The 22,668-nt window shown below is 67.7% G+C and overlaps 4 protein-coding genes across 10 annotated transcripts in view; 1 reads left to right on the plus strand and 3 right to left on the minus strand.

Moving 5' to 3' along the window:
• ANAPC11 (anaphase promoting complex subunit 11) overlaps positions 1-22,668 on the plus strand; it is a 33,869-nt gene that overhangs the window by 6,759 nt on the left and 4,442 nt on the right. For all 3 annotated transcript variants that reach the window (XM_036034274.1, XM_036034277.1, XM_036034275.1), the window contains exons 4-5: positions 1,704-1,733; positions 11,021-11,026. In XM_036034274.1, the coding sequence (XP_035890167.1) occupies positions 1,704-1,733; positions 11,021-11,026 (36 nt within the window). The remainder of the gene's footprint in view (positions 1-1,703; positions 1,734-11,020; positions 11,027-22,668) is intronic.
• On the minus strand, positions 1,256-7,239 carry PCYT2 (phosphate cytidylyltransferase 2, ethanolamine). Of its 2 annotated transcripts, XM_028520419.2 has the most exons (13): positions 7,091-7,237; positions 5,192-5,280; positions 4,760-4,921; positions 4,472-4,538; positions 4,133-4,217; positions 3,904-3,948; positions 3,216-3,354; positions 2,962-3,044; positions 2,715-2,792; positions 2,474-2,539; positions 2,296-2,361; positions 2,018-2,106; positions 1,256-1,935 (listed from the first exon to the last, which is right to left on the minus strand). In XM_028520419.2, exons 1-13 carry the CDS (start codon positions 7,177-7,179, stop codon positions 1,824-1,826), a joined length of 1,170 nt encoding a protein of 389 aa, XP_028376220.1. In that variant the 5' UTR covers positions 7,180-7,237; the 3' UTR covers positions 1,256-1,823. The 2 variants fall into 2 exon arrangements, with proteins under 2 accessions (XP_028376220.1, XP_035890160.1); XM_036034267.1 differs by lacking the exon at positions 4,760-4,921 and having other exon boundaries at positions 1,756-1,935; positions 7,091-7,239.
• SIRT7 (sirtuin 7) lies at positions 7,617-14,682 on the minus strand. Of its 2 annotated transcripts, XR_004904981.1 has the most exons (11): positions 12,805-14,682; positions 12,594-12,731; positions 12,390-12,494; positions 10,682-10,752; positions 10,527-10,599; positions 10,035-10,133; positions 9,721-9,957; positions 9,516-9,596; positions 9,291-9,397; positions 8,859-8,944; positions 8,160-8,299 (listed from the first exon to the last, which is right to left on the minus strand). XR_004904981.1 is itself a non-coding variant. In XM_028520106.2 (10 exons), the coding sequence occupies exons 1-10, from the start codon at positions 12,955-12,957 to the stop codon at positions 8,101-8,103; spliced, it is 1,263 nt and encodes a 420-aa protein (XP_028375907.1). In that variant the 5' UTR covers positions 12,958-14,679; the 3' UTR covers positions 7,617-8,100. The 2 variants fall into 2 exon arrangements, 1 of the variants encoding a protein (XP_028375907.1); XM_028520106.2 differs by lacking the exon at positions 8,859-8,944 and having other exon boundaries at positions 7,617-8,299; positions 12,805-14,679.
• MAFG (MAF bZIP transcription factor G) lies at positions 15,030-22,296 on the minus strand. 3 transcript variants are annotated; one of them, XM_036034271.1, is made up of 3 exons: positions 22,020-22,296; positions 17,733-17,795; positions 15,030-17,647 (listed from the first exon to the last, which is right to left on the minus strand). In XM_036034271.1, the coding sequence occupies exons 2-3, from the start codon at positions 17,766-17,768 to the stop codon at positions 17,195-17,197; spliced, it is 489 nt and encodes a 162-aa protein (XP_035890164.1). In that variant the 5' UTR covers positions 17,769-17,795; positions 22,020-22,296; the 3' UTR covers positions 15,030-17,194. The 3 variants fall into 3 exon arrangements, with proteins under 3 accessions (XP_035890164.1, XP_035890165.1, XP_035890166.1); XM_036034272.1 differs by lacking the exon at positions 22,020-22,296 and adding an exon at positions 21,618-21,638; XM_036034273.1 differs by lacking the exon at positions 22,020-22,296 and adding an exon at positions 18,951-19,298.

The raw sequence follows: 22,668 nt of genomic DNA on the forward strand, positions 1-22,668 counted from the left end.
GCCGGGGTGGCCAGAGTACCTCCCTCTAACTGACCCACTGGGGCGAGTGCCCCTGGCGCCAGGCAGCCGCCCCTGCCGAGCGGGCGGAGGGGCCGTTGAGGAAGGCGGGCAGCTGCACGCCCAGGGTCAGGGGGCAGCCCAGCAAGTGGGCCCCTGCCCCCACCCCCGAGCTCCCTCCAGAGCATGAGCTGGGGCCTCAAGGGAGGTCCGGAGCCTCCCTGGGGGTGCCCACACCCCACGGAGCACCTGTGCAGTGTGGCTGCTCAGGGAGGCTGGGGGTGGACCTCACAATTCCATTGTACCAAGATAGATGTCTCTTTGGGGAGGGTGCCCTCCCGCACGCCCAGGCCCCAGCTGGGGCTTTGGGGCTGTGTCCCGCTCAAGGTGGCACCCTGGGAGGGGGGCTCTGGGAAGGCCTGGGGCTGAGCCAGCTGTCCCAAGGCCCATTGGCCCTATCCTTCCGAGTCTACGGGGGGATGTCCGGTCCTTCTGCTCAGGGGTTCCCTGGAGCCCAGGGGTCTGAGTGCAGGGAGGCCTGGCCCCATAGGGCTCCTAAGGTCAGGGGGCCCAGATGGGGGGAGGTGTGGGGAGAGCCCTGGGCCTCTCACAGCCTCAAGTCCTGTTGTGGGGAGGGGAAGCGGGTGGTGGCTGCCCGGCTGGGGTGTGAACCATCCCAGCCACCTTGCTTCAGTTTCCTGCCGGGGGCTCCGAGGTGGACCCCAGGGTGAAACTGAGCCCCAGCCAGTGTGGTTCCGTGGGTTGGGCGTCACCCCACAAGCCCCAGAGTTTCGATTCCCAGTCAGGGCACAGGCCTGGGTTGTGGGCGCATGAGAGGCAGCCCCACACACTGAGGTTTCCCTCCCTCGCTCCCTTTGGCCCCGTGGGTGAGAGCGCTGTCCCACTGCCCTGAGGACGCGGGTCCGACCCCCGGCCAGGGCGCAGGTGAGCCAGCGGGTGCGTGCGCCCGGGGGACACAGGCTGCCCTTCTGCCTCTGACGTCGGCAAAACGGCGACGTCAGAAGGCAGGGCTGGCTCTCGGGTCCCGCCCGAGCGGGTGTCGGCTCCCTGGGGGCGGCTGCACAGGGACCCCGCCCCCAGAAGTGGCCCTGCAGCCGCCAGGCTGCCCCCAGTGGGTGTCACTTGGGTGCAGGAGACCCCGAGATTCTGAGGGCCCCAATCCTTCCCGCGTGGGAGCCGCAGGGACGCAGCCTCTCGTCCCTCAGGCGACAGGTGGGCAGCAGGGCTGGCAGCCCGACACAGTGCGTCTCCCACCGGCTTTATTGGTTGCACACCGGCCAGTCACGCACAAAGCGGAGGAGTCCATGGGGGGAGCAGGAGGCTGGCTGGGGGGTGGGCGCAGGGCCCTGGAGCTGGGCTCGGGGCACCAGGGACACAGCGCGAGCCAGAGGGTGCTGGCGCGGGCGGTGGCCTGGCCTGCGCCCCAAGGAGGAAAGGCTGTGGGCCCTCGGGTCCCTGTTCCCTGAAGCGGACTCTCGCCAAGGTGGGTGGGCAGGAAGTCAGCTCGGGTCTGCAGGAGCCTCCCAAGGGGGCAGGGGGCGGGGCGGCAGTACAGCCAGGAGGGTGGGGGCGGGGCCCCTCCAGGCACACGGGGCGGCACCCCTCTGGTCACCGGCCCCCTCTGCTCATCCTGCCTGGGGGCTCCCTCCTGGTGCAGCTGAGGGGGGAGGCTGAGAGGACGCCAGGTGCCTCGCAGGGGGCGGGGCCGCCACGCTGTGAAACCCAGGGCGGGCAGACACCTAGAGGCAGTGGGCGGGGCTGGAGCGGCCCGCTCCAGCTCCAGGGCTCTCTGTGCAGTCCAGTCGTCAGAAGGGGGTGTCGCTCCCCCTCTCGGGCTGTGGCTCCTGCCGCCTCATGGCCTCCAGGAAGGCCAGCTCCTTGGCCTCCTTCTTCTGGTTCCGGGCCTCGTACTCCAGCCTGCGGGCCAGCGGGCGTGAGCCGCCCGCTCAGCCCCGGGGCCTCGGGCTCCACGCGCCCCGCGGCCCCTCGGAGACCTCACCTGTTCGTGATGATGCGCTGGACGATGAGGTCCGTGGTGAGGTCGCTGCCGCTGTCCACCTGACAGAAGATGCCCCTCCTCTTGGGCTCCTGGAGTCGAGGAGGGGGGAAATGTGGGCCCTGCCCTGGACCCCCAGGGGCTGCCCAGCGCAGTGAGGACAGTCACCCTCGCTTGTTAGCGTCCTGCCCCCGCCCCGGACTGTGGGGCCCTCGGAGCAGCAGCCGCCGCCACCACACCCGTTCCCCAGACCGGCACGGGCCGAGCCCAGCACGCCCCACCTGGTACGGGTCGGAGCCGTCCCTGTCAGGCACGATTTCTGTCTTCCCGTGACACACTACGTCCACCTGCGGAGGGAGCGGGGGTCAGGTGGCCCCCACCCCAGGGAGACAGCCACTGCGCACTGCCCAGCCCCGGCCCCAGCCCAGCTGCTGGGGGACCCTGGCCCGGGAGCCTCACCTTGAAGTGGTCCAGCAGCTCCGCGGTGACTGCGTACGGGGCCCCGATCACCACCTCCGACACGTACTGCGGAGGCGGGGGGCGCGGCCGGTCAGCGGGGCCCCGGCGGGCTGGAGCGGGGTGAGGGGTGGCCCCAGATGACAGCCGGGACTGCTGGTGGGGATGAGGGGACGTGGGGAGGCAGGACCAGGTGCCCAGGGCCCCCGAGGGGCCCCCAGCCCCCCCGCCCAGCCGCGCTCACCCGGCAGGCCAGCACGCTCAGGGTCCGCTCGTGCAGGTTCATGATGGGGTAGTTCTTGCCCTTGTAGCGGTTGACCTCCTAAGGCAGGGGTGAGGGCGGGTCAGCGGGCCTCCCGCCAGTGGCCCCCGGGAGGGGGGCGTGGCCTGGAGGGCAGCCCCGCCCAGAGAGGCCCCCATAGCACCCGGGGCCTCGCTCCCCACGGCACCCCCCCCCGCACCCCCCGCACCCGGCCGTGGGGACCCGAGACCTGGTCGAAGTGCAGGCCGGCGATGATGTAGGGCCGCTCCGCCAGGCCGTGCACCTTCTCCAGGAAGTCCACGTGCCCGATGTCTGCGCCAGGTTCAGGAGCGAGCAACGCGGCCGGGCCGCTGCAGGCCCCGCGCTCCCTGCCTGCCCGCCCGCCAACCCCAGGGCCTCCAGACGTCCCTTGGGCCGGTGTGGACACAGAGGAAAGGGCGGGGGCCACCCCCCACTCCCCCACCCCCAGGGCCTAGAGGATACGGAACAGGTCAAAGGCACCGGCCACGTAAATGACCGTCTCTCCGGGCTGCGGCTCCTTCCCCGAGGCGAACTGGATGATCTTCTGGGACGTCTGCAGAAACTGGGACACCCCCGTCCAGGGGTTCCGCCCCCCCGGGCACTGCAGGCCAAGAGGGCTCTGATCAGCCACAGAGACTTTGCAGGCACGTGCCCCCTCTTCTCACCTGCCCCCCCTCCAGAGCCTGGCACTACCTGTGCGTGCCTGCCCACCTGCTCTGAGGGCCACAGTTCGGGGGGGCAGCAGGTGCAGGGGCTACAAGGTAGGACTCGAAACCCCAGCCGCAGCCTGCCAGCTGACTCCTGGCTGTCTCCCCTACACACCAGGGCCAGGCTGGGCAGGGCCCCTGTGGTAAGTGGGGTGGTGGCCCCACCCCATGGTCACAGCGGAAACTGCAGCCACTGCCACCTAGGTCCAGAAGGAAGGCGGCCAGTGGGCACAGCACTTGTGCGGGCCCCACACCCCAAGGGCACCGCTGGTCACCTGGGAGGAGCCTTCTGAGAAAAGCGTCTCCTTCGGGGGGGGTCAGATGAGGGGACTAGAGAAGGTGAGGGGGCCAGGCCGCCCCCCCCCCAGGCAGCGACGGTCAGTCCCCGCTCAGAGCCCAGAGGCAGGAAGCAGGGTGGCGGGCGAGGCTCCGGGGACACTCACCTTGCCAAAGCTGTCTGCGTACTCCCGGTACTCTGAGGACATTTCCTGCCAGGCAAGGCGGGGAGTCAGGTGCCGCGCCCTCCAGACGCAGCCGAGCCCGGGACACCACAGCCCACCGTCCTTCAGCCCCGGGCGGGGCGGGCAGGCGTTCCTCCTTCCCTCCCGGTGGTGCCTGCAGCCGGGGGACCCTGGGGACCCTGGGGACCCGGCCCCACCTCCCCAGACTCACTTGGCTGCTGTGGTGGGCCTTGGTGACCAGCAGCATGCGGCCGACGAGGTCCGTGGTGGACACGCCCTGGGTGCGCTTGCACTCTCTGGGGACAGGAGTGGCGGTGGAGACGTGGGGTCGGAGCTCTCGGGTCACCGCCGAGGGCAGCCCCGCCTCCTGGCGCACCGCCCACAGACCAGCACGTCCTCGCCGCTCCCGGCTGCTCCCGGCTGTGGCAGAGACCTGGGGCGCCCTGCTGGCAAGACCCCCGGCCCCAGCCCAGGCCGCACAGGCTGCGGCCCGGACGTGCCGCCCGAACGCTGAGTCCCGCCCCTCGAAAGGGCCCGAGACGGGGCTCACCTGTACCTCCCAGCCCGCTTCACCTCCTCGTAGGTGTCCCGGCCGTCCACAGTCAGCGTGATGTCATCTACAGGGCGATGTGGGGGCAGGGTCCTTAGCCCGAAACCACCGAGACCGCTGGGCTCACAACCCCCCTTCCCGGGCCTGCCCTCATGGCCCGGCCTGTCTCTGGGGGGTGGGACCTGGAGTGTCCTCAGGCCCCCAAGGGCTCAGGGCCCCCCGAAGCGTGCGGAAGCCCAGCGCTGCCCGGGGCCCCACAGCCGGAGCCTGCCCCGAGCGCCCACTCACTGCCGTGGACGCAGAAGTCGCAGCTGTACTTGTCCAGCGTCTCCAGCGTGGTGACGTAGGGAGCCGCCGGCACCACCTCGTCCACCCACTTGATGGCCTGCACCATGCGGCGCCTCTCCTCCTGCGTGAACACTGGCGGGCCCTTGTGCTTGGCGATCTCCGCTGGGGCCAGAGCAGAGGGGTGGACACGCTGGTGACCCCTCTGTGTGCTGGGCCGGGCTGCAGGTTCACCGGCCCCTCCTCGGGGGGGCCCTCCCACGCCCGCGCGGCCACCGCCCTGCCCCCCCCCCGACTGCCCTCCCCCGACCGGCTCGGGACGGTGTGCTGGATAAGTGCGTGGTCCCCTCACCCAACCAGAGTCCCAGGTAACTCGGGGCCGCCCCAGGCGGGCGTTGGGGGAGGGGGGACGGGGGCAGGGCCACCCCAGCCTACCGTCAGTGTGCACACCCACGATGAGGTAGTCACCCATGGCCCGCGCCTGGCGCAGCTGGTTGGAGTGGCCGTAATGCACCATGTCGTAGCTGCGGGAGGGCAGGGCAGTCACACCTTGGGCTGGGGAGGGCTGGGGCTGAGTGGCCCGTGGGCAGCGAGGGGCACGGCCTGGCTCCTCTGTGCCTTCCCCAGAAAGCCCCCTCAGAGGCCACTGCCAGGACCTTCTCCCTAGCGTCTGGCTGGGCCTGAGCTTTCGGCGGGGAGGTGGGTGCTCAGCTCCGCACAGCGCTGGTCCCCAGGCCCAGGGCCAGAGGCGGCAAGCGCCCAGCTGTGCCCAGGGACCAGGCCTGCGGGTCCTGAGGGCCGGAGCGCAGAAAGAACAGCCCTGCCCCCCACTCCTGGGACAGCACGGCCCTCAGGGCCCTCTCCCAGATGGGAAATGCCACGCGTGGTCCCTCTAAGCTGCAGAACTCAAGGGCGGGCTGAACCCGCTGCTGCCCGAGGCAAGTGGAGAGTCTTTAGGCCGACAGGCAGCGACGACCAACCAGCGCCCGGGGGGCGGTGCCTGCTGCTCCCACAGGGTCCCCAGAGCTTCCGAGAGCGGGCGACCGCCACCTCCCGTCGCTGGGTCTGGAGCTTTATCTTCCCAGCCAGGCCTGGTTACAGTGGCCTCCCGGCTCCAAGGCCCCGCGTGCCCTGTGTGTGCCGGTACCCACGCTGCTCTCCGGCCCGGGCTGCGCCCTCAAGCCCGTTCTCTGCTCCTCCCGGCCTCGCACCAGCACCGCCGCCCTCTGAGTGGGCACAGCTGTGCTGCTTCTCCAGGGGACTCAGAGCTGTTCCATCTGTGACCCTGGTCTCACCACACCAGGTCTGGCAGCCGAGCCCGTGGGGTGGCCGGGCTCTGGCTCTGGGGTCAGGGGAGAAAGAAGTCCAAGCCCAGGGGCACCCAGGCCGGTCCCCTGTGCCCACTGGTCAGGCTGGGCCGGGGGTGCACGAAATGCAGGGTGGCAGTGGGGCCAGGGTGTGTCCCAGTCACTGCTGCCTGTGGCTGTGACAGCAGGGGCAAGGGCCTGCTGGCCAGGGCCAAGGTCAGAGTCCGAGGACACGAGGCCACCCTCCCTTTGCCTAAGGTGATTCAAGTGCAGGCACCGTAGGTAAGGGCACAGTTCCTTCTCTGCTCGCCCCAGGAGAGAGAGGGCCAAGGAAGCATCACAGGCCGTAAGTCATCAGCTGACACCCCCAAACAGCGTCCAACAACCCCGCCATGTGGCCCGACGGAAGAGAGGGCAGGAGGGCACCCAGGGGCTTCAGTGGGGGTCCTGGACACAGTCCCCCAGTCCCGCGGCTGACACTGCCCAGGCACCCAGAAGAATCTCTCTGGCTCTGCGCTGGCCAGGCCGGGGAACCCGACACAGACACCCCTGGGGGAGACCGCGGGTGCCTGGCTCCTTCAGAAGGCACTAAAACGATTAAATTCATCACGCGACTTTCGCCACCGCGACCCGCCAGCTGGGCGGCCGGCCTGGCTCTGTCTGCGGCTTGCTGGCAAACGTCGGGGAAGGCGCGCTTGCAGGCAGGGCGCCTCTCCCAGAACCCTCCGAGTCTCCGAGACGGGGCTAGCGTCCTGGACTGCGTCGCGGTCCCTCGGGCAGGGCAGCCGTGGTGGGGGCGGCCCCGGGTCCCAAGCGTCCTCCAGGCTCCGGTAGCCCGGGTCGGCCTCTGCTGACCACCGCCTCCCTCCCCGCAATCGACGGCCAACCCTGGCCCCAAGAAAGGCCCCAAGCGAAGGCCAGCTCACACACGCCTCTGCGGCTGGCAGCGCAGCGGCCGCAGCGGCCCCCGCGGCCCCGACCCAGTCCCTGCCCGCCAACGCTCGCCAACGCCCGCCGCCACACTCACCAGCCGTCGCACCACACTCGCACGGCGGGCCTGCCCCCCGGGCCCGGCTGCTCGGCGCCGACCGCCGCCCCGTGTCCGTTTCGGATCATGGCCCCGCCGCAGCAGCTCGCCGGGACGGCTCGGAAACTGCTCGCAGCCGCCACCGTCTGCCCAGCCCCGGCCCGCGCACGCGCTATCACGCGGACCTCAGCAGCCGCACGCGGCCAATGGGGAGCGCCGCCCCGCCCATCTGCCTGGCGCGACCAATGGAGTGCGCCACGGGCCTCACCAGGGTTGGGCCACGCCCCCTGAGTGCAGCCACTGGCGTGCCTCGCCTGGGCCGAGCCCCACCCCCTTCCCTTGGCTCACCGCCAATGGTGTACGCGCGCACCACCGTCCCCCGAGCTCGCACCTGGCGGAGGGGCGGGGCATAACTACGTGGAGTACCTCCCACCCCCCACGCCCCCGAGGAGCCCGGCTGGGCGCGGGCGCGGGCGCTGGGCGCGGGCGCCGGCTCCGGACGACGCGGGGAAGGCAGACACGCAGCGGCAGGGGAAGCCAGTGCAGAGATGTTTAATAGCCACGGAAAGGCCTGCCGAGAGCCAAGGCTCCAAACCGCCCCCGTGCCGCACACCAAAGCAGAAGAAGGTTTGCCGTAAAGTGAACATTCGTAGTAGGAAGTAGAAACGGGGTCGAGGGCCCTGAGAGTAGCCTGGCGAGGGCGGTAAGGCAGCGTTTTCTTCCTCTGGGCCCGCCAGGTGGGGACAGCCCGAGCTCTGTTCTCGCGGGAGTGCGTGGCCGCCACCTCTTCAGAAGAGGCTGGATGGGCCGGGTGTGGGGGCAACCACAGCAGTGCAAGGGGCTTCCCGTCGAGACGAATGGCTAAGCCGGTCACGGTGAAGGTGTCACTCCTAGAGAAGTCTCACTAGACCCCGAGGGGCAGGCCTGGCCTCCTGGGTGCCACCAGCCCCCGGAGTCGAGAGTTCCAGCCGCCTGCAAAGTGCCAGTGTTGCTGTCAGTCAAGTGCCACGCTATGTCACTCTCTTCCTTTTCGTGCCTTTGGCGCAGCCCCTGCCAAACCAGCCACCCAGGACGGGGGCTGAGCTCAGAGGTGCACCCTGGTCCTCCGCCTGGAGCTCCTCGCGACTTCTGCACAGCGACTTCCGACTGTGGCTGCCTTCCTCGCCGGCCCGCAGGGGGGTAGCCAGGGAGAAGATGGGGTCCTGCCACCTGCCGGAAGGGGGAAGCTGGGTCAGGTGCGCCTGGGAGCCCCTCGAGGTCACAGCATGCCCCGGGACAGGAGAGCTGACTGGGGAGGCGGCCCTGCTCCCTCCCCGTCTTAGCCGCGGCGGCCTCTGCTGGGTGGCAGTGCCACCTTTCCTGAGCTGCAGGGGGGTAGGCTCCCAAGACTAGCTCGGCCTCGTCGGAGACCGTGTCCTCGTTGGAGATCTAGCGGCCAGGCGCGCGCGGTTGGGGCGGCAGGAGTCCCGGCAGGGGTGAGTCACTAGCAACTCTGGGCCCCGACTGTCGCTTGGAAGGCCCAGGGCGGGTGGACCAGACCCTCTCCCCCTTCCCGGACCCGGAGACCTGATGGGAGGGAAGGTCAGCTGACTAGGGAGGTGTGGCCTACAGGCTCCCGGGTGAGGTCATGTGTCTGAGATGTAAACCACATAGTATAAACTTAAGATACAGATAAGCACTGATAAGGAAAATGAGCTAAGTTAATGTAAAAAAAAAAAGTACAGTACACGATAGGCCCACATTACAGAACACCACAAACATAACATACAAGAATTGCCAGGCCCAGAAGGTGAAGGGATCCTTAATTCTTGAACCCTTTGATTAAAAGAGGTTATTGATTTCCCCTATAAGACCCTGAAAATTCACAGAGAAAGAAAGTGTAAACTTTTTACTCAATACACACACCACGTCTAAATTATCACAAATTCTGTTTCAAGGAACAGTTCCTTTAAGCTTCCCCGAGGCCGCCAGCTCCCCAAACCAAGAACCTGTCCGAGCAGCACTGCCCGCCCCTCCAGGCTGCCTGCCTGCCGTGCGGGGGGAGCGCCTGGGCCAGGCCCTGCAGAGGCCACCGCACCGTGGTCACGCCTCAGACACTGCCTGCGACACCTCCAAACTCTCTACGCTCAGCTCGTGAGAAAAGACAGACACAGCCCATCCACACGGGGGCAGGGAGGGGGCGGGGCCCGGGCCCCCTCACCTGCTGTAGGTGGGGATCTCCAGGCCCAGCTCATCCATGAGGAGCTGCATGACGTCATCACACTTCCCATGGAGCTTCAGGACAGCCCAGTCGTCCTTCGGGGTCCACTGGGGGCAGAGGAAGGCGAGTGAGGCCAGCACCTCGCCCCCTCCCGAGGTGCCTGAGTGCCGGGCGGGAACATCCTGGGACTCTGGGCCTAAGACGCGGCTCTGAGCACCAAGTTACCTGTAAGTTCACGATGTAGAGCTTGGGCCTCCGGCTGGGGGGCTTGGTCATGCACCAGAGGCGAGGGTACTTCTTCAACACCTGTGGGGGCAGGCGGGACACGCACACACCAGCGAAGAGGGCTATAGGGAGCCGGGTCCAGGGTCCAGCGCCCAGCGGGCCCAGCAGCCTCGCCCCCGTCCCACCCACAGTGCCCTCTGGGTACCTTTAAGCTGGAGCCCAAACACAGGATTGTGTCTGCTCTGCTGGCAGCCTGGGTGGCCGCCTCCCAGTTCAGAGGCTGCCCCAGGGTGCCCCTCTCCCCGAAGTGCACGATGGTGTCCCGGAGCGGGGCCCCGCACTTGTGGCAGGCCCGGCCCGTCTGGTGCCGGTGCAGGGCGGTGCGCTCCGTCACGTCGAACACCCGCACGTACTCCCTGTTGGGGGCACAGGCTGTGCAGACCTAAGGTGGGGGGCGGGCACCATGAGCCAGAGCTGCAGGCCTGCCCCGGCCCCCGAGTCGCCAGGGGGGTCGCTCACCTCGATGTACATGTTCCCGTGCAGCTCGGAGATGGCCGAGCGGGGCAGGCCGCTCCGCAGGTGCAGCCCGTCGCAGTTCTGGGACACCACGTGCTGCACCTAGGGGGGACACACAGCAATCAGCGGCGGGACCACCCCAAGTCCGGCTGGCCCCGTGCCCCCAGGCCGGGGAAGCAGGCAGGTCCTGGCAGGACCAGGGAGGGCCCGCCCCCAACAACCCTGAAGCACCCAGAGCAGCCTGGGAGGCAAATGTTTGCATCGCCCCCCTCAGCCAGGCAGGGCTGGGGCCCAGATGCTCTTCTGGGTCATTATGTTTCAGCCCTGGAAGCTCCCTTGGTTGGAGGGGCTCCACAGAGGGTCTCCAGGTTCCCCGTGAGCCCTCCCGTGTGGACACAGAGAGGAAGCACCAAGGTGGCACTCCGGGGCCCAGGCCATGGACGTGGCAAGCACCCCTACCCGCCAGCCAGCCAGCCAGCCTCCCCGGGCTCTCACCAGCTTCTGCTCATGCAGCCGGGCGATGCTCATGTGCGTGAGGGTGGGCTCGGCCTCGCTCAGGTCGGCGGCACTGCCGGGAGGGAGGGAAGCGGAGGTCAGGCCTGCACCGGCCCTGCGCGCACCGCGGGGCCAGGCTAGGCGGGGCTGCTTACCTGACCTGCCTCCCCTTCTGGAGCAGCGTCCACACGCCGTTAGGGCCCCGGTAATCTGGTATGGAGGCCGCCTGTGAGTTTGAAAGGAAGATGAGCCCCGGGGACAGGCACTCCTGCAGGCACCAGCAGGGTCCCCAGGAAGAGGAAGCCAGTGTTTCCCCAGCACGTGGCAGGCTGGCCCCTGCACTGGCCTCTGCTCACCCCACGGGCTCAGCATCTGCCACCGGGACCCGGACGGAGTGTGTGTGTGGCCTTCCCAGTGCCCGGACCCACTCCCAGCTGGTCCGGCTCCTCCCCCCAGACTCCAGAGAACCCTGCTCCCTCCAGGGGCTCCTCCAGCACCATGTATGGCCATTCTTGTCCTCCACACAGAGGGGGGTGCTGGTCAGGCCCACCTGTGTCCCCAGAGCCCAGCCAGTGCAGAAGAAAGGGGACCCTCGAGGTGTGGCCCACCTCTGCCCAAGCTCTCCCATGCAGACGATGAAAATGCTGTCTGCTCAAACCTCCGTGGGGACAGGCTGGCCTCTCCAGGGTAGGTAAACATGGCGGAGTCTCGTGGGTTCCCCATCCAGCGGAACAAAGCCACGGGACAGACAGATGGACAAAGTGTGCCAGGGCCCAGGTGCCTCGTGCCCCGCAGGCTGGGCGATCTCCCTGCTGCTTACGCTCAGAAAAGTGCCCGCCCTGATCAGCTGCTCGCACTCACACCAAAGAGCGGACCCTCACCCGGTGGCGCTCGGAGCAGACTGATGAGCGGCTCGGGGCGCCCTGTGGCCACCCCCAGCTCTGTGAGAGGTGAGATGGCCGCTTGGAAACAACCTCCTGACCAGCCTGCAGGCGGCCGTGGGGGAGGGACCAGGCTGCCTGTGCGCCAGCTGTCTGTGAGTCAGAGCGGCCAGAGGCCTGGCACGCCCTTCCTCCGGGGCCCGCTCCCTTGTTTGGAGCCTGGCTCCCACCTTGGCCTGTGAAATCTCACCCACCTGCCGAGGCCCGGCCTACAGAAACCCAGGTGGGCTGGAGTCCCAGCCCCGAGACCACAGAGGGTGTGCCTGCACTCTACTCCAGGGACCTGACGCAGCCAGCTTCATGGGACAGCCGGGTGCTGACGTGCCTCCTTATCATCTACCAGCTTCTCCAGGATGCAGGGCGTACACGTCGGCCACAACAGACACGCACCCACCCACCCATGAGGCAAATAACGTGCCTTCAGTGTCCAAGCTGGTCACACGTACCCCGTGGCCCAGGACAGCTTCTCGACAGGAGGTCCGTCTCCCTCACCTGGCGTCCTCCCATTTGCGCTGCCCTGCTCCCCACTCACCTCCCTCTGACACCCAGGAAAACAGTGAACGCGGACCCAGGCAGTGCGGGGCTCGGCTCTCCCCTGTCGCCTTGGGACAGCACTTTCAGCGCCTCCGTTTGAAACGAGGTGCTTGCAAATACTAAGCTATTGTATCCTTTTTGATGTTCCTTCCTTGCCTTTAACTGGGCAGGACACAGAGTACAGGCCTTCGAAACTGTTTCCTTAGTGCGGTGTCAAATGGAGTCATTTCAAACTTCTCAACCTCAGAGCCGCTGGTTAAGGGTAAGCGAATCAGGACTCGGCCCGTGGGTCAGACGACCAAAAGGGGGCGCCCGAGGCCCGCCCCGTCCCAGAGGCCCAAGTTGCTCCCGGACCCGGGAGCCGGCCGCCTCCGCCTCGCCTCCCTACCGTGCTGATGCCCGCGCCCGTGTAGACGACCAGGTACTTGGCGTTCCGCACGGCGCCGGCCAGCTCCCGCACTTTCCTCCGCAGCTCTTCTGGGTCATCGCACACCTGCCGAGACCCCCAGGACGGCCGTGAGCCCCGCCTCGCCCCGGCCCGCCCGCCCGCCCCGACCCGGCTCCGGCCCGCCCGCGGCGCCGCCGGACTTGCCTCCTCCTGCCGCCGCTTCAGGCCCTCGCGCCGCCGGCTCCGGCCCTGCAGCTCGGTCACCAGGTCCGCGCTCTCGGCCAGGAGCCGGCCCTCCTCCGCGCTGCGCTCGGCCGCCGCTTTCCTCAGGATGCGCGACACCTGCGGGCGCGGGGCGGACGGTGAGCGCGGCGCGGGCCAGGGACGCGGGGCGGGGCGGGCGGCGGCAGCGTACCTGACGGAGGCGCTCCCGCTGCTGCTCCTCCCGCAGCCGCCGCACCCGCTCGGCGGCCTTGCGCTCCGAGCGGCTCAGACCCCCGGCTGCCATCGCTCCCGGGGAGACGCGCGCTTCCGCTTCCGCCTCCCGGCAGGCCGCGCGCTGACGCATGCGCGCGAGACCCCGCCCTTCCGGCCCCGCCCGCGCCGCCCCAAGGAAGCACCTGCCAGTCTTTTTAAAAGGAGTTTATTGATCATATACAAAATAAAGAAAACCTCATATATCACAAACATACACTATGTACAGCAATAAATACCCGGGGCCTGGCCCAGTGCCGCCCCTCCTGGACAATAATTTAGCAATAAATACTGCACAGGGCAGGGTGGCTCCAAGGCGGGCCGCCCCCACGAGCCCCCCCCACCTCCAACAACCCCCCCCCGACGCCGGGCAGACCCCAGGGTACCCCCACCTGCCCCTGGCTCCAGCCCCGGGCAGGGCTGGCGGGGTGCGAACGACAGCGCTCGGACCCACCCTCTCAGCGCCAGGAGAGCAGCAGAGCAGGACACACCGGGCAGCCCTTGTCCCGTCGCCCCAGATGCCAGGAGAAGGCTGGCCGCCCCCGCCCCCGTTTGGTTAAAGGCTTCCGGGACTGGCAGGTTGAGGGGAGGGGAAGAAGGAAGGGTCACTCTCGTAGTTCACCGGGGACCCACGCATCAAGGCTGCTGCTCCAGGTGGGGAGCAACTGCGTGCCACTGGCCCGGCAGGTGCAGCACAGGCCCAGGGCACCCAGGCCAGAGCGCGGCAGGCCGCCTGCTCAGGAGCGCCCCTCCCCCCACCGGCTCCCCATCTGCTCCAAGACCAGACAGCCAACAGGAAGGCAAAAACGCGCCAAAAAGAATTATTTAGTGGCTTCTGGGGGAAAAAATCGTTAATGTGTTGGTTCCTTTCACCAAACCACAGCCTAAAAAAGTAGCTTACAAGATCCCAGAGCGGAAACGGTGCTGTAGGTTGTGGTCCAGGCTTCCCAGCTGTGGACCGGAGCTCTGGCCAGCAGGCCACCTCGGGCCTGGAGGCACCAGGGACCAGGTGGGGCTTGGCCACTGGTCCCAAAGCAAGTGACAGCACATCAGAGCTCTGGCCCCGGCACTGACCACTGAGGCTGCTGCTGCCAGTCAGGGTCGGGCACACAGACTTGAGGCGCGGACCGAGAGAAGAAAAGCCCCCGTCAGAAAGAAGCACACCTCCCAACTGCCACTGAGCAGCCATGCCGTCTCGCCTGCACGGAGGGCAGTGCCGCCTGGAGCAGCAGCCAGGGGTTGGGGGAGGGCTCCCTGGGGCAAGCTTGGGGAAGGAGCAGACCTGCTCCCACAAGGCTCTCTGAAGTCTGAATGTCCGTTCTGGGGTAGAGGAGGAGGTGGGCGGGAGGTGGGGTGGGGAGGGGCACAGTATGGTTTACTTAGTGGACACATTTGGGAGCCGTGGCTTTGGCCAAAGCCCTCGATTTGCTGTGTCAGAAAAGTTGAGCGGAGGAAGAGGGAACACGACACCCTCACAGCAGGGAAACCTGATCAACAAGAACCAGAAAGACACCAACCAGCCACACGTGGACACAGAACCTGCTGTCGAGAAACCAAGGGAGGGGGCACGGGGGGGGGGACCTGCAGGGCGGGCTTCATGGGAACGGGGCGCTTCCCCCGACCCAGGGGGCAGCGGCTTCATGCCCAGAAACTCCGAAAGGAACCCCGTCCTCACCGACTCCAGACGCTTCTCCTGTACACCAAACCAAAACCCTGCCAATTCTGCTCAGCACCGCCCGCTGGAAAGCCCTCCTCATTCCTGCCTCACCCACCTCTTCCCTCCGTCCCCCAGGTCCGCAGCCTGGCCCAGGTGTGCAGACGCGGCCGGGACACACGTGGGGACGGCGAACGGCCACGGAGGGCCTGTCCCTCTCAGCACCGGGACTGGGCACGACCTCTCTTCAGGAGTCGTTACGATTTGGTTCCAGGGCACTGCTGCTACAACCACCAACAACCTCTGTCCGGACCCCAAGACAGAGGCAGACTGGAGGGGAGGACGCCACCCGGTGGTGTGGCACCAACAGTCAAAACCAGCCTGGCAGGCGACCCAGGTACAGCCGGGAGTGTCTGCAAACATCTGGGCCCAGGGCCGATCACTGGGATGAAAACCCAGCTGCTCGCCAGGTGACACCCCGCCAGGCCGCACTGCTGCACTCCTGTGCGTTCACAGGCGTTCAGGGGCCCCAGAGAAGCCAACCGGCAGCCCCATGGAGATGGCACTGGCCTCCTGGGGACAGACAGCGCAGGCTCCTGTGACTACAAGGAGCTTTCCCGGCCAGGCATGGGAAACCGGCGGCCTTCACCAGAGGCCAGGATGGGGGGGCAGGCTCAGCCCCGGAGACAAGCACGCCCACAAGCCAAGCATCGGATCCCTGGAAGACGGGTCCCAAAGGGAGGCGGAAGAAGGCTGGAAGCCCAGAGCTGCCAACGTGTTCAGGGAGAGGGAGGGCGGGCCCTGGCCCTGGAGACGAAGCCCTTGTCTGGCCCCGGTGGCGACCCCAGGCCCTCAGGCAGGCACCAGGGGCTGCCCCAGGTGGACCCTGGAACCGCCGGCTCTGCCCAGGAAGCACCACCCCGCAGCACGGAAGCAGTTCTGGGGTCAGTAGGCCCCTGGGTGCCCCGGCTGAGGCCCACGTGGAACAAAGTGGGGTGCAGCGGCCAGAGCCGGAGCGGGGCACCCGAACACCAGAAGGAAGACAGGCAGGGCGGGCCGTTTGGCTGTGGCCCTGCGGGCACCCACAGTGACTCCCTGGTCTCTGCAAAGCCCCCACCCAGGGCCAGAGGTGGTGGGCACGGAAGCAGCGTGCGGGGCCCCCGGGACAGCCCCCAGTTTCACCCACCTGCCGCTGGATCAGCCCAAGCCTGACACACACATGCGAAGCCAAGGGCAGCAGGTCTAGGGGGCGCCTGAATCGGACCTCCTGGAGGCCTGGGGCAGACAGCTAGGCCGAAGACACTGGGCTGGTGGGCACAGAACCTCCCCCCCCCCCCCCCCCCGAAACTGTCGGAGCGGGCCCCGCCCGGCGCCCCAGCCTGCGCCCTGCAAGCCGGCAGAAGCAAAACACAACCAATTCCGAAAACAAACACGGGAGAACGGACACGAGAAGCGACACCCACAGGTCAAAGGTCACCAGAAGCACCAGCACGAGACGCTGCACAAGACCTCACCAGGCGGGACGACACGGCACGGGCACCGGCAGGGGGCGGAAGCGGGAGGGGCGGGGAGTAAGTCACTTTCGGTACAATTGCAGAAGAGTCAGCAAAGAGGGCGGCGGGCGCGCCTTCTGGTCGCTCGCAGCTGGGCTTTTTTTTTGTTTTTTGTCTTTTGTCTTTTTTAAACTAAGTTTTATAAATAACATCTGATAACTCTGTGTATATAAAAACTAAACTCCAACAGCCACAAAGACTTGTCTGTAAGTTTACAAGAAAGGGATTTTTTTTTGTTTTTTTTTCTTCTTTTTTTAAACTAGCAAAGTTTCTATTATACTTCTTTCCCTTTTCCATTTATACGGTCAAATGCTCTTGTTTGTTTTTTGTAAAAAGACAGTTTTATAAATACTCTGCAGCTTTTTTTTTCCTTTAGCTTTTAAACATATAATTTAATAACTTCGTAAAAGAAACCTCTCTCTTTAAATAAAGGGCTATGTAACCACACAGACAGGTCGTGTAAACAGTGACACGGGGCCCACCGCAGGACACTGGACGCCCTCACGCTCGCTCGAGCGCTGCCAGCGACTCGGTCTTCTTCAGTGCAGCGCGCCAGGCGAGCGTGCCGAGGGCCCGGGCCCGCGGCCACCCGACACCGCTCCCCCCCGCCGGGCCGCCGGCCTGCCTGTCCAGGGCCCCGGAGGACACCCGACTCCTCGAAGCAGAGCCCACCTATGCCTGCTGGCCGAGCTGCGAGCGAACCGCCCGGCATCCCGCCAGCCCGGCCGCTGCCAGGGCCCGTGGGCCGCCCGGAAGGGAGCGGCCCTCCTGCCCCGGAGCGGCCCCGGCTCGGGACACTGGGGCCCCACGGCCGCTCCGTCTCTCCATCCGTTCCCACGGGGCCAACTCTACACCTGGAAGCCCACGTGGCCTTGGCGTGGAGTGGGCTGGGCGACCCCACGTCACCGCCGAACTGACCAATCCCAACACACAAAACACACGATGACAACGACGAGATCAAGGGGCTCAGCCCAGCGCCCCTGGGGTGTGGGTTGTGCTTTGCAGGGAGGGGAGGAGGGAGGAGGGGGGAGGGGAGGGAGGGGCAGAGGAGGGAGGGGGCAGGGCTGCTGAAATCACACACGCCTAGCGGCCCCTCGCAGACCCGCCCGCGCAAGTGCGCGCCCCTACGACCGGGCGTCCGTCTTGGACTTTACTATCGTGATGACGCTGGTGGCAGCCACCTTGCCGGGCACGAGGGGCCCCAGGCCGGCGGCAAGGGGGCCCCGAGCCGGCGCCACGGGGCCACGGGCCACGGTCCTGGCGAAGTTCTGCAGGGCCTCGTACTTGGAGCGCAGGGCGTCGAGCTCCAGCTTCATGCTGGCGTTCTCCGAGGCCAGCTTCTCCACCTCCTGCTGCAGCTCCGCCTTCTGCTTCTCCAGCTCCTCCTTCTGCGTCACCCGCTTCACGCGGCAGCTGGCGGCGTAGCCGCGGTTCTTGAGCGTGCGGCGCCGCTGCTTGAGCTGCACGATCTCCTCCTTGGACAGGCCCCGCAGGTGCTGGTTCAGCTCCCGCACCGACATGGTCACCAGCTCCTCATCCGTCAGGCTGGTGCCATTCTCGCCCGGCTCCCGCTTCACCTGGGGGCGGCACAGCACACGCCGTCACGGCCGGGCGGCCGCCACCCCACCCCGGCCCCCACACGCGCCCACCCCGTCCGCTCACCTTCAAGGCCTTGTTTCCTTTATTGGGGGTCGTCATAACCCGGGGGCTCGGCGGGCAGGCACTCTGCGAGACAGGGGGCAGAGGTCAGGATCCTGGGGGCCACCCCTTCCCCTCTGTCCCTCCACCTGCCCGCTCCCACACACCTGGCCCCGGGGACTGCCCTTTGGCCTCGCCTCTCCCGAGCCGGGCTCCTCCCTGCCTGCCCTGCCCCTGGGAAACCAGGTGGGAGGCCAGGAGGGTCCGAGGGCAAGGGGGGACTGGAGGGCCGTGAGAAGAGCCGAGGCCAGAAAAGGGGCTGGGGGAGAGATTAGAAGGGTGCAGGAGGGGCCAGCCTAGAAGGAAGCCCACGGCTTTAAAAATAGCCCCAGTGCGCGCCCAGAGCGGCTCTTCCTGGCGAGTCATGCTGACTCAGCACATCCCTCTGCTCCCTCCCGGCCGGGCTCCCAGGCCCAGAGCCAGCGCGGCCCCAGGGGACCGGCAGCCAGGAAAGCTGCTGGGGCCAGAAAGGCCAGCGGCCGCCGCAGGTGAGGGCAAGGGCCAGCCACCCTGCATGTGTGCATTCAGGGGCCCGCCTCCCACAGCCCTGTCCCCCAAGTCACACGGGACAAAGGCCCACTCCCGGGAAGGCTTGGGGGCCACCCCCACTGGGGACTGGGGCAGAGGGGACAGCAGGGGGGTTCCCAGTCCTCCCAGAGCCTTCTCACTTGGAAGAACGGCAGGCGGGCCACCCGACTGGCCCTGGCAGGGACTCGCCCACCCTCCAGGTGGCAGGCACAATGCGGCACCCACAGCTGATGGAGTAACTGCCCTGCGGCTTCGGGTTGCAGCATCTCCCGGCCCTGCCCTCCCCGTCCAGGGTGTTTCACAAGAGTGCCCGCAGTCAGACCCCCGGGGGCCAGCTTAGACCCCGCTGGGCAGTGACCAGCTCTCTGGCCCCCATCGGAGTCAGCACCCACAGGGCAGGCAACAGAAGCAAAAGGGCTAGGTGGCTCGACCAGAGGGCCCCCGCCACCCACTTGGTCACCCTTCCCACACCCTCCTCACTTTCTGCTTCCCACAGCCCTGCCAAGAACAGCTCTGCACACCTCGTGCTGAGACCCCCGGCGGGGTGCACCACCCCCAGGCTGGCCGCCCCTGCCCCGAGCTCTGCATTCTGCTTTCCAGGTCAGATGCAGGCAGGTGCACGGCTGGACTGCTAAGCCGCCCCCAGTGTCCCACCTGGGGGAAGCCACAGAACTTCAGGCAGTTCTGGCTTGTCCAGGGCGGGGCTCTGGTCCTCACAGGGCGCTGGAGTGCGAGCTGGGGAAGTGGAAGCACGGTGGGCTCCCGGGCGGCCCCACCCCACGCAGCCCCGCACCAGGAGGCCGGAGGCGTCTCCCCACGGCCAGGCCACCGAGGGTCTCAGGCAGGCCTGCTGCCCCAGAGCCTGGCTCTTCCAGGGCAGAGCAGGCGAGACCAGAGCTGGAGGCCGGCCGGCCCTGAGGGCCACGCCCACCCTGGGCACCGGGAGCACAGGCCGGAGGGCAGGGACGCTGCCCGGGCCCCCGGGCTGTCTGCGGGAGGAGAAGCCCCGGCACCAGCCTTTCCCACCGCCGCGCTCCCCCCCGCACCCCCCCCCCCCCCCCCCCCCCGTGCTGAGCGCAGCGGTGACTTCCTGACGAGATCGCACAGAAAAGTGCCTCCTCGACAGATTTCCCCTCCGCAGAAGGCCTGGACTCAGCACAAGCGCAGCCGTGGCCTCCGAATCAAAGGTGTGCAGGAGCTCTCGGGGGAGGGGCAGCCTCCGCAAAGCCAGGGCTGCCAGCCTCCGGCCTCCTCCCACCTGGGGACACACAGAGACCCGGGACAGGATGGGACCGATGGCTCGGAGCACCTCTGGAAGCCAGGCGGAGCAGATCCCAAAGGCTGATCAGGAAGCTCCCTTCCACCCCCCCCACCCCCGTGCCCTCTTCCCCAGCCCTAAGGTACGATCAGGGCTGGGGCCCAGTTACCCCCCATCTCAGCTCCCCCAGAGGCCCGGTCGGCTTTGTGGAGAAGACCCAGATGTCCCCAAGCCTCCAGAGCACCCTGGACCACCCACTCAGGCGGAGAGCCAGGCAGGAAAGGGAAAGAGGCTCAGGTGGCCCAGCCCTGCTCCCCCGGGGCCCAAGTCCAGGGCATGGACTCCAGGCAGGAAGCGAGACAGCCGGCTCTTGCTCCTTCTCCTGGCCGGCAAACCCCGGCAGCCAGACCTCCCAGGCAAGCGTGGTCTTGGGGGCCAGTCTGGCACCCCAACCCAGCCAGCCTCACTTCCACCCTACTCTCTTCTGACCGCCTCCCAGAAGCTCTCAGCCACTGCAAGCCACTCTGAAAAGGGTCTAAAACTTAACTTCCACCAAAGCATAAGTAGCTGGGAAGCCTTAAAGAAACATCCCTCCAGGAATCTGCATCTTCCTAAGGCACAAAATTCTAGCCAAAACACCAGCTGAGGTGTCAAAACGTCTGGCATCCCTAAGCCCCGGGCCGTGTGCGCCAGGTGGGGCAAAACTAGGTTCCCAGGGGTTCGCACGGAAAATGAGACACCAGCGAACCTGACCAGAATACACTGTCTCACGTGCTCACAACAGCCTCCTTTCGCCCCACCCTGAGGTGCGTGGCAGTGGGGCGAATCCCTGAAGACACAGCGCGATGCCAGCCCAATCTAGCCAGAAGCCCCAGGGCAAACAGGGTCCTCCGCTCTGGTCTAGACGAAACACCTCGCATCCTCCAGGCCGGGCACCCCCCACACCCCCCGGAGAGGTGGCCCAGGCCACACACCACCCTTCAAGCTGTCACTCTCCAGCAGTCCACAACACCTGGCAAGACACCAAACGGGAACACATTCCCTGCTAACCTGCTGGACACGGAGCCCCAACCTCCAGGGGACAACTCTGGGGTGACGGGAAATTGTATCCCACCCCCCCCCACCCCAGCGCACCTGCTGTGTCCTGAAGACTAGACGACACCCTTCCAGCTCCCGCCACCTGCGGCCTCAGCCCAGGCCCCGCAGCAAAGAGGGCAGGACCTGCTCGCCAGGCACCTCGGTCCCCAACGCCTAAGTCCTGCTGCTTCCTCTCACTTGCAATTTCCTGGTAGAGCCGTGCCTCCTTGCCAGCAGTCCCGTCCACTGTCGCCCAGGCCTCGGAACAAGGTGTACTCTCGCCCAGCTCTCTCCCAGGGCCCTGGGCACCCCGCGGGACCCCACCCTTTCCTCCCGCCTCCCAGGCCGCCCCTCCCTGCAGACCTGCCCAGCCTCCGACTCCCTCTCTGGTCAATGCACTCCTCTCCTCCCCGCCCAAGGGCGCGCGGCCCGCAGACCAGACCAGTCACAGGGAAAGCCTCGGCTCCCGGCCCCTCGCTCGGCCCCTCTAAGCTCCTCCCCTTCTCTCACTCTGAGAACTATTTCCCAGTTTGGGGAACTGTCCCAGACGTGGGTCGGGGACCAGCTGCCTGGGAAAAGCCTGCCGGAAGGCGACCGACGGGTCAGGGGCTTCACGTTCTACCTCACCGTGGCTCCCTCCACGTCCTCCTCACCACCCGGCCTGCGACTCGCACCTTAGCCCACACTTTAAAAGGCTCCCCAGCCGCTGGGCCCAACCCCATCCACATCCCCACGTCCTCACGGTCCCTTCCACCTCTCGCGCCTCGCCGTTTCAGGCCCCCGGCCCCGGCGCAAATCCCCCCAGGCACCGGGATGAGCATCGAGTGACCTCATGCTGATGACTCAGCAAGTCTCCCTCGGGCTCTGGCACGCGTGTGGCGGAGCGCAGCCGGCGCGAGCGGGGTCTTCAAAGCGCCCCCCCGCATGCCGGCCCTCCCCCGGCCGGCCAAGGGCCCCGGCGCCTGGCAAGGGGCAGACACAGACACCTGATGAATCAGCAGCTCGGGCCGAGGCCACCGGGCTGCTCCGCGAAGCCCAGGGCACCCCTCTCGACCCCACCCTTTCCTCCCGCCACCCTGGCCGCCCCTCCTTCCAGGGCGCCCCAGCCTCCACTGAGCGAGGCGCGCGCCCGCCCCGCCCGCCCGCCCTTCGCCAACAACGCGGCCCACCCCCCAGCACCCCGGGCGCAGGGGCTAGCAGTGCCCTGCCCGGCGGGGAAATCGAGGCACGGGCCGCCAGCAGGGCGCGGGGCAGGCCCGACGCCAGGAGCGTTCGGCCCGTGCCTCTAGGGTCCACTAGCAAGAGCCGCGGCCCAATCGGCCGCGCCCGGGCCCGGGGCCCCCGCCGCCCGCTACCCCCCGCCCGGCCGGGCCCGCCGCCGCACTCACCCAACACACTGTGGGCCCGGGCGAGCCGAGGGCGGGACGGGGGGCGGCGGTCGCTCGGAGGCTGCGCGGGACTGGGCCGCGCGGGGGCTCCGGGCCCGGGATGGGGGCTCGCCGCCTGCGCGGGCCGAGCCGAGCGCGCTGGGAAGGCCGGGCTGGACCAGGCTCGGGATCCGCCGCCGCCGCCGCCGCCGCTCCACAGACGTCACATGATGTTTGGTCACGTGGGCTCCATTCATGAAGCGGCGTCGCGACCGGCCGGGGCTTAAAGGGGAAGGCGCGCCGGCGGCGGCGGCGGGGGCGGGGCGAGGCCGCATTGCGCCTGCGTACACGGGCTCCGTCGCCCCGGCAACGCGCAGCGCTCCCTGCCCGGCGGGGTCTCGCGGGACTGGCTGCGGCGCGCGCTCCCCAGCGGCCACGCCCCCTTCCCGGCCTTCAAGGCGGGGTCTCCTGGCCTGCCCAGCCGCTCTCCTGACCGTTGTGTGCTGACACTTTGGAAGGCCACGTGTCCAAGAGGCCCCTTGCCACCTGCGCGGGGTGGCGGCCTGCGCCTGGCGCTCTCGCCTTAGGAGAGCCGCGCGGGGACACAAGGGCCCACAAGCACCCCAGGCCCAGCACTGGCCGCAGGCAGCGGGTGCGAGGGGAGGGGCCA

Source organism: Phyllostomus discolor, chromosome 8 (genome assembly GCF_004126475.2).
Source record: "Phyllostomus discolor isolate MPI-MPIP mPhyDis1 chromosome 8, mPhyDis1.pri.v3, whole genome shotgun sequence".
In the NCBI taxonomy this organism is placed as follows: Eukaryota; Metazoa; Chordata; class Mammalia; order Chiroptera; family Phyllostomidae; genus Phyllostomus; species Phyllostomus discolor.

Bases quoted from the DNA above. Each gene is read 5' to 3' on its own strand.
- MAFG (XM_036034271.1), bottom strand. From the start codon at position 17,768: ATGACGACCCCCAATAAAGGAAACAAGGCCTTGAAG. The intron at 17,648-17,732 runs GTGAGCGGACGG...TGCCGCCCCCAG, and splicing joins AAGGAAACAAGGCCTTGAAG to GTGAAGCGGGAGCCGGGCGA.
- PCYT2 (XM_028520419.2), bottom strand. From the start codon at position 7,179: ATGATCCGAAACGGACACGGGGCGGCGGTCGGCGCCGAGCAGCCGGGC. The intron at 5,281-7,090 runs GTGAGTGTGGCG...GCCCTCCCGCAG, and splicing joins CGAGTGTGGTGCGACGGCTG to CTACGACATGGTGCATTACG. The intron at 2,362-2,473 runs GTGAGGCTCCCG...CTCCCTCCGCAG, and splicing joins AGCTGCTGGACCACTTCAAG to GTGGACGTAGTGTGTCACGG.
- SIRT7 (XM_028520106.2), bottom strand. From the start codon at position 12,957: ATGCGTCAGCGCGCGGCCTGCCGGGAGGCGGAAGCGGAAGCGCGCGTC. The intron at 10,753-12,389 runs GTAGGGAGGCGA...TCAAACTCACAG, and splicing joins CGGGCGCGGGCATCAGCACG to GCGGCCTCCATACCAGATTA. The intron at 8,300-9,290 runs GTGAGGGGGCCC...CCCTTCCGGCAG, and splicing joins GAGATCCCCACCTACAGCAG to GTGGCAGGACCCCATCTTCT.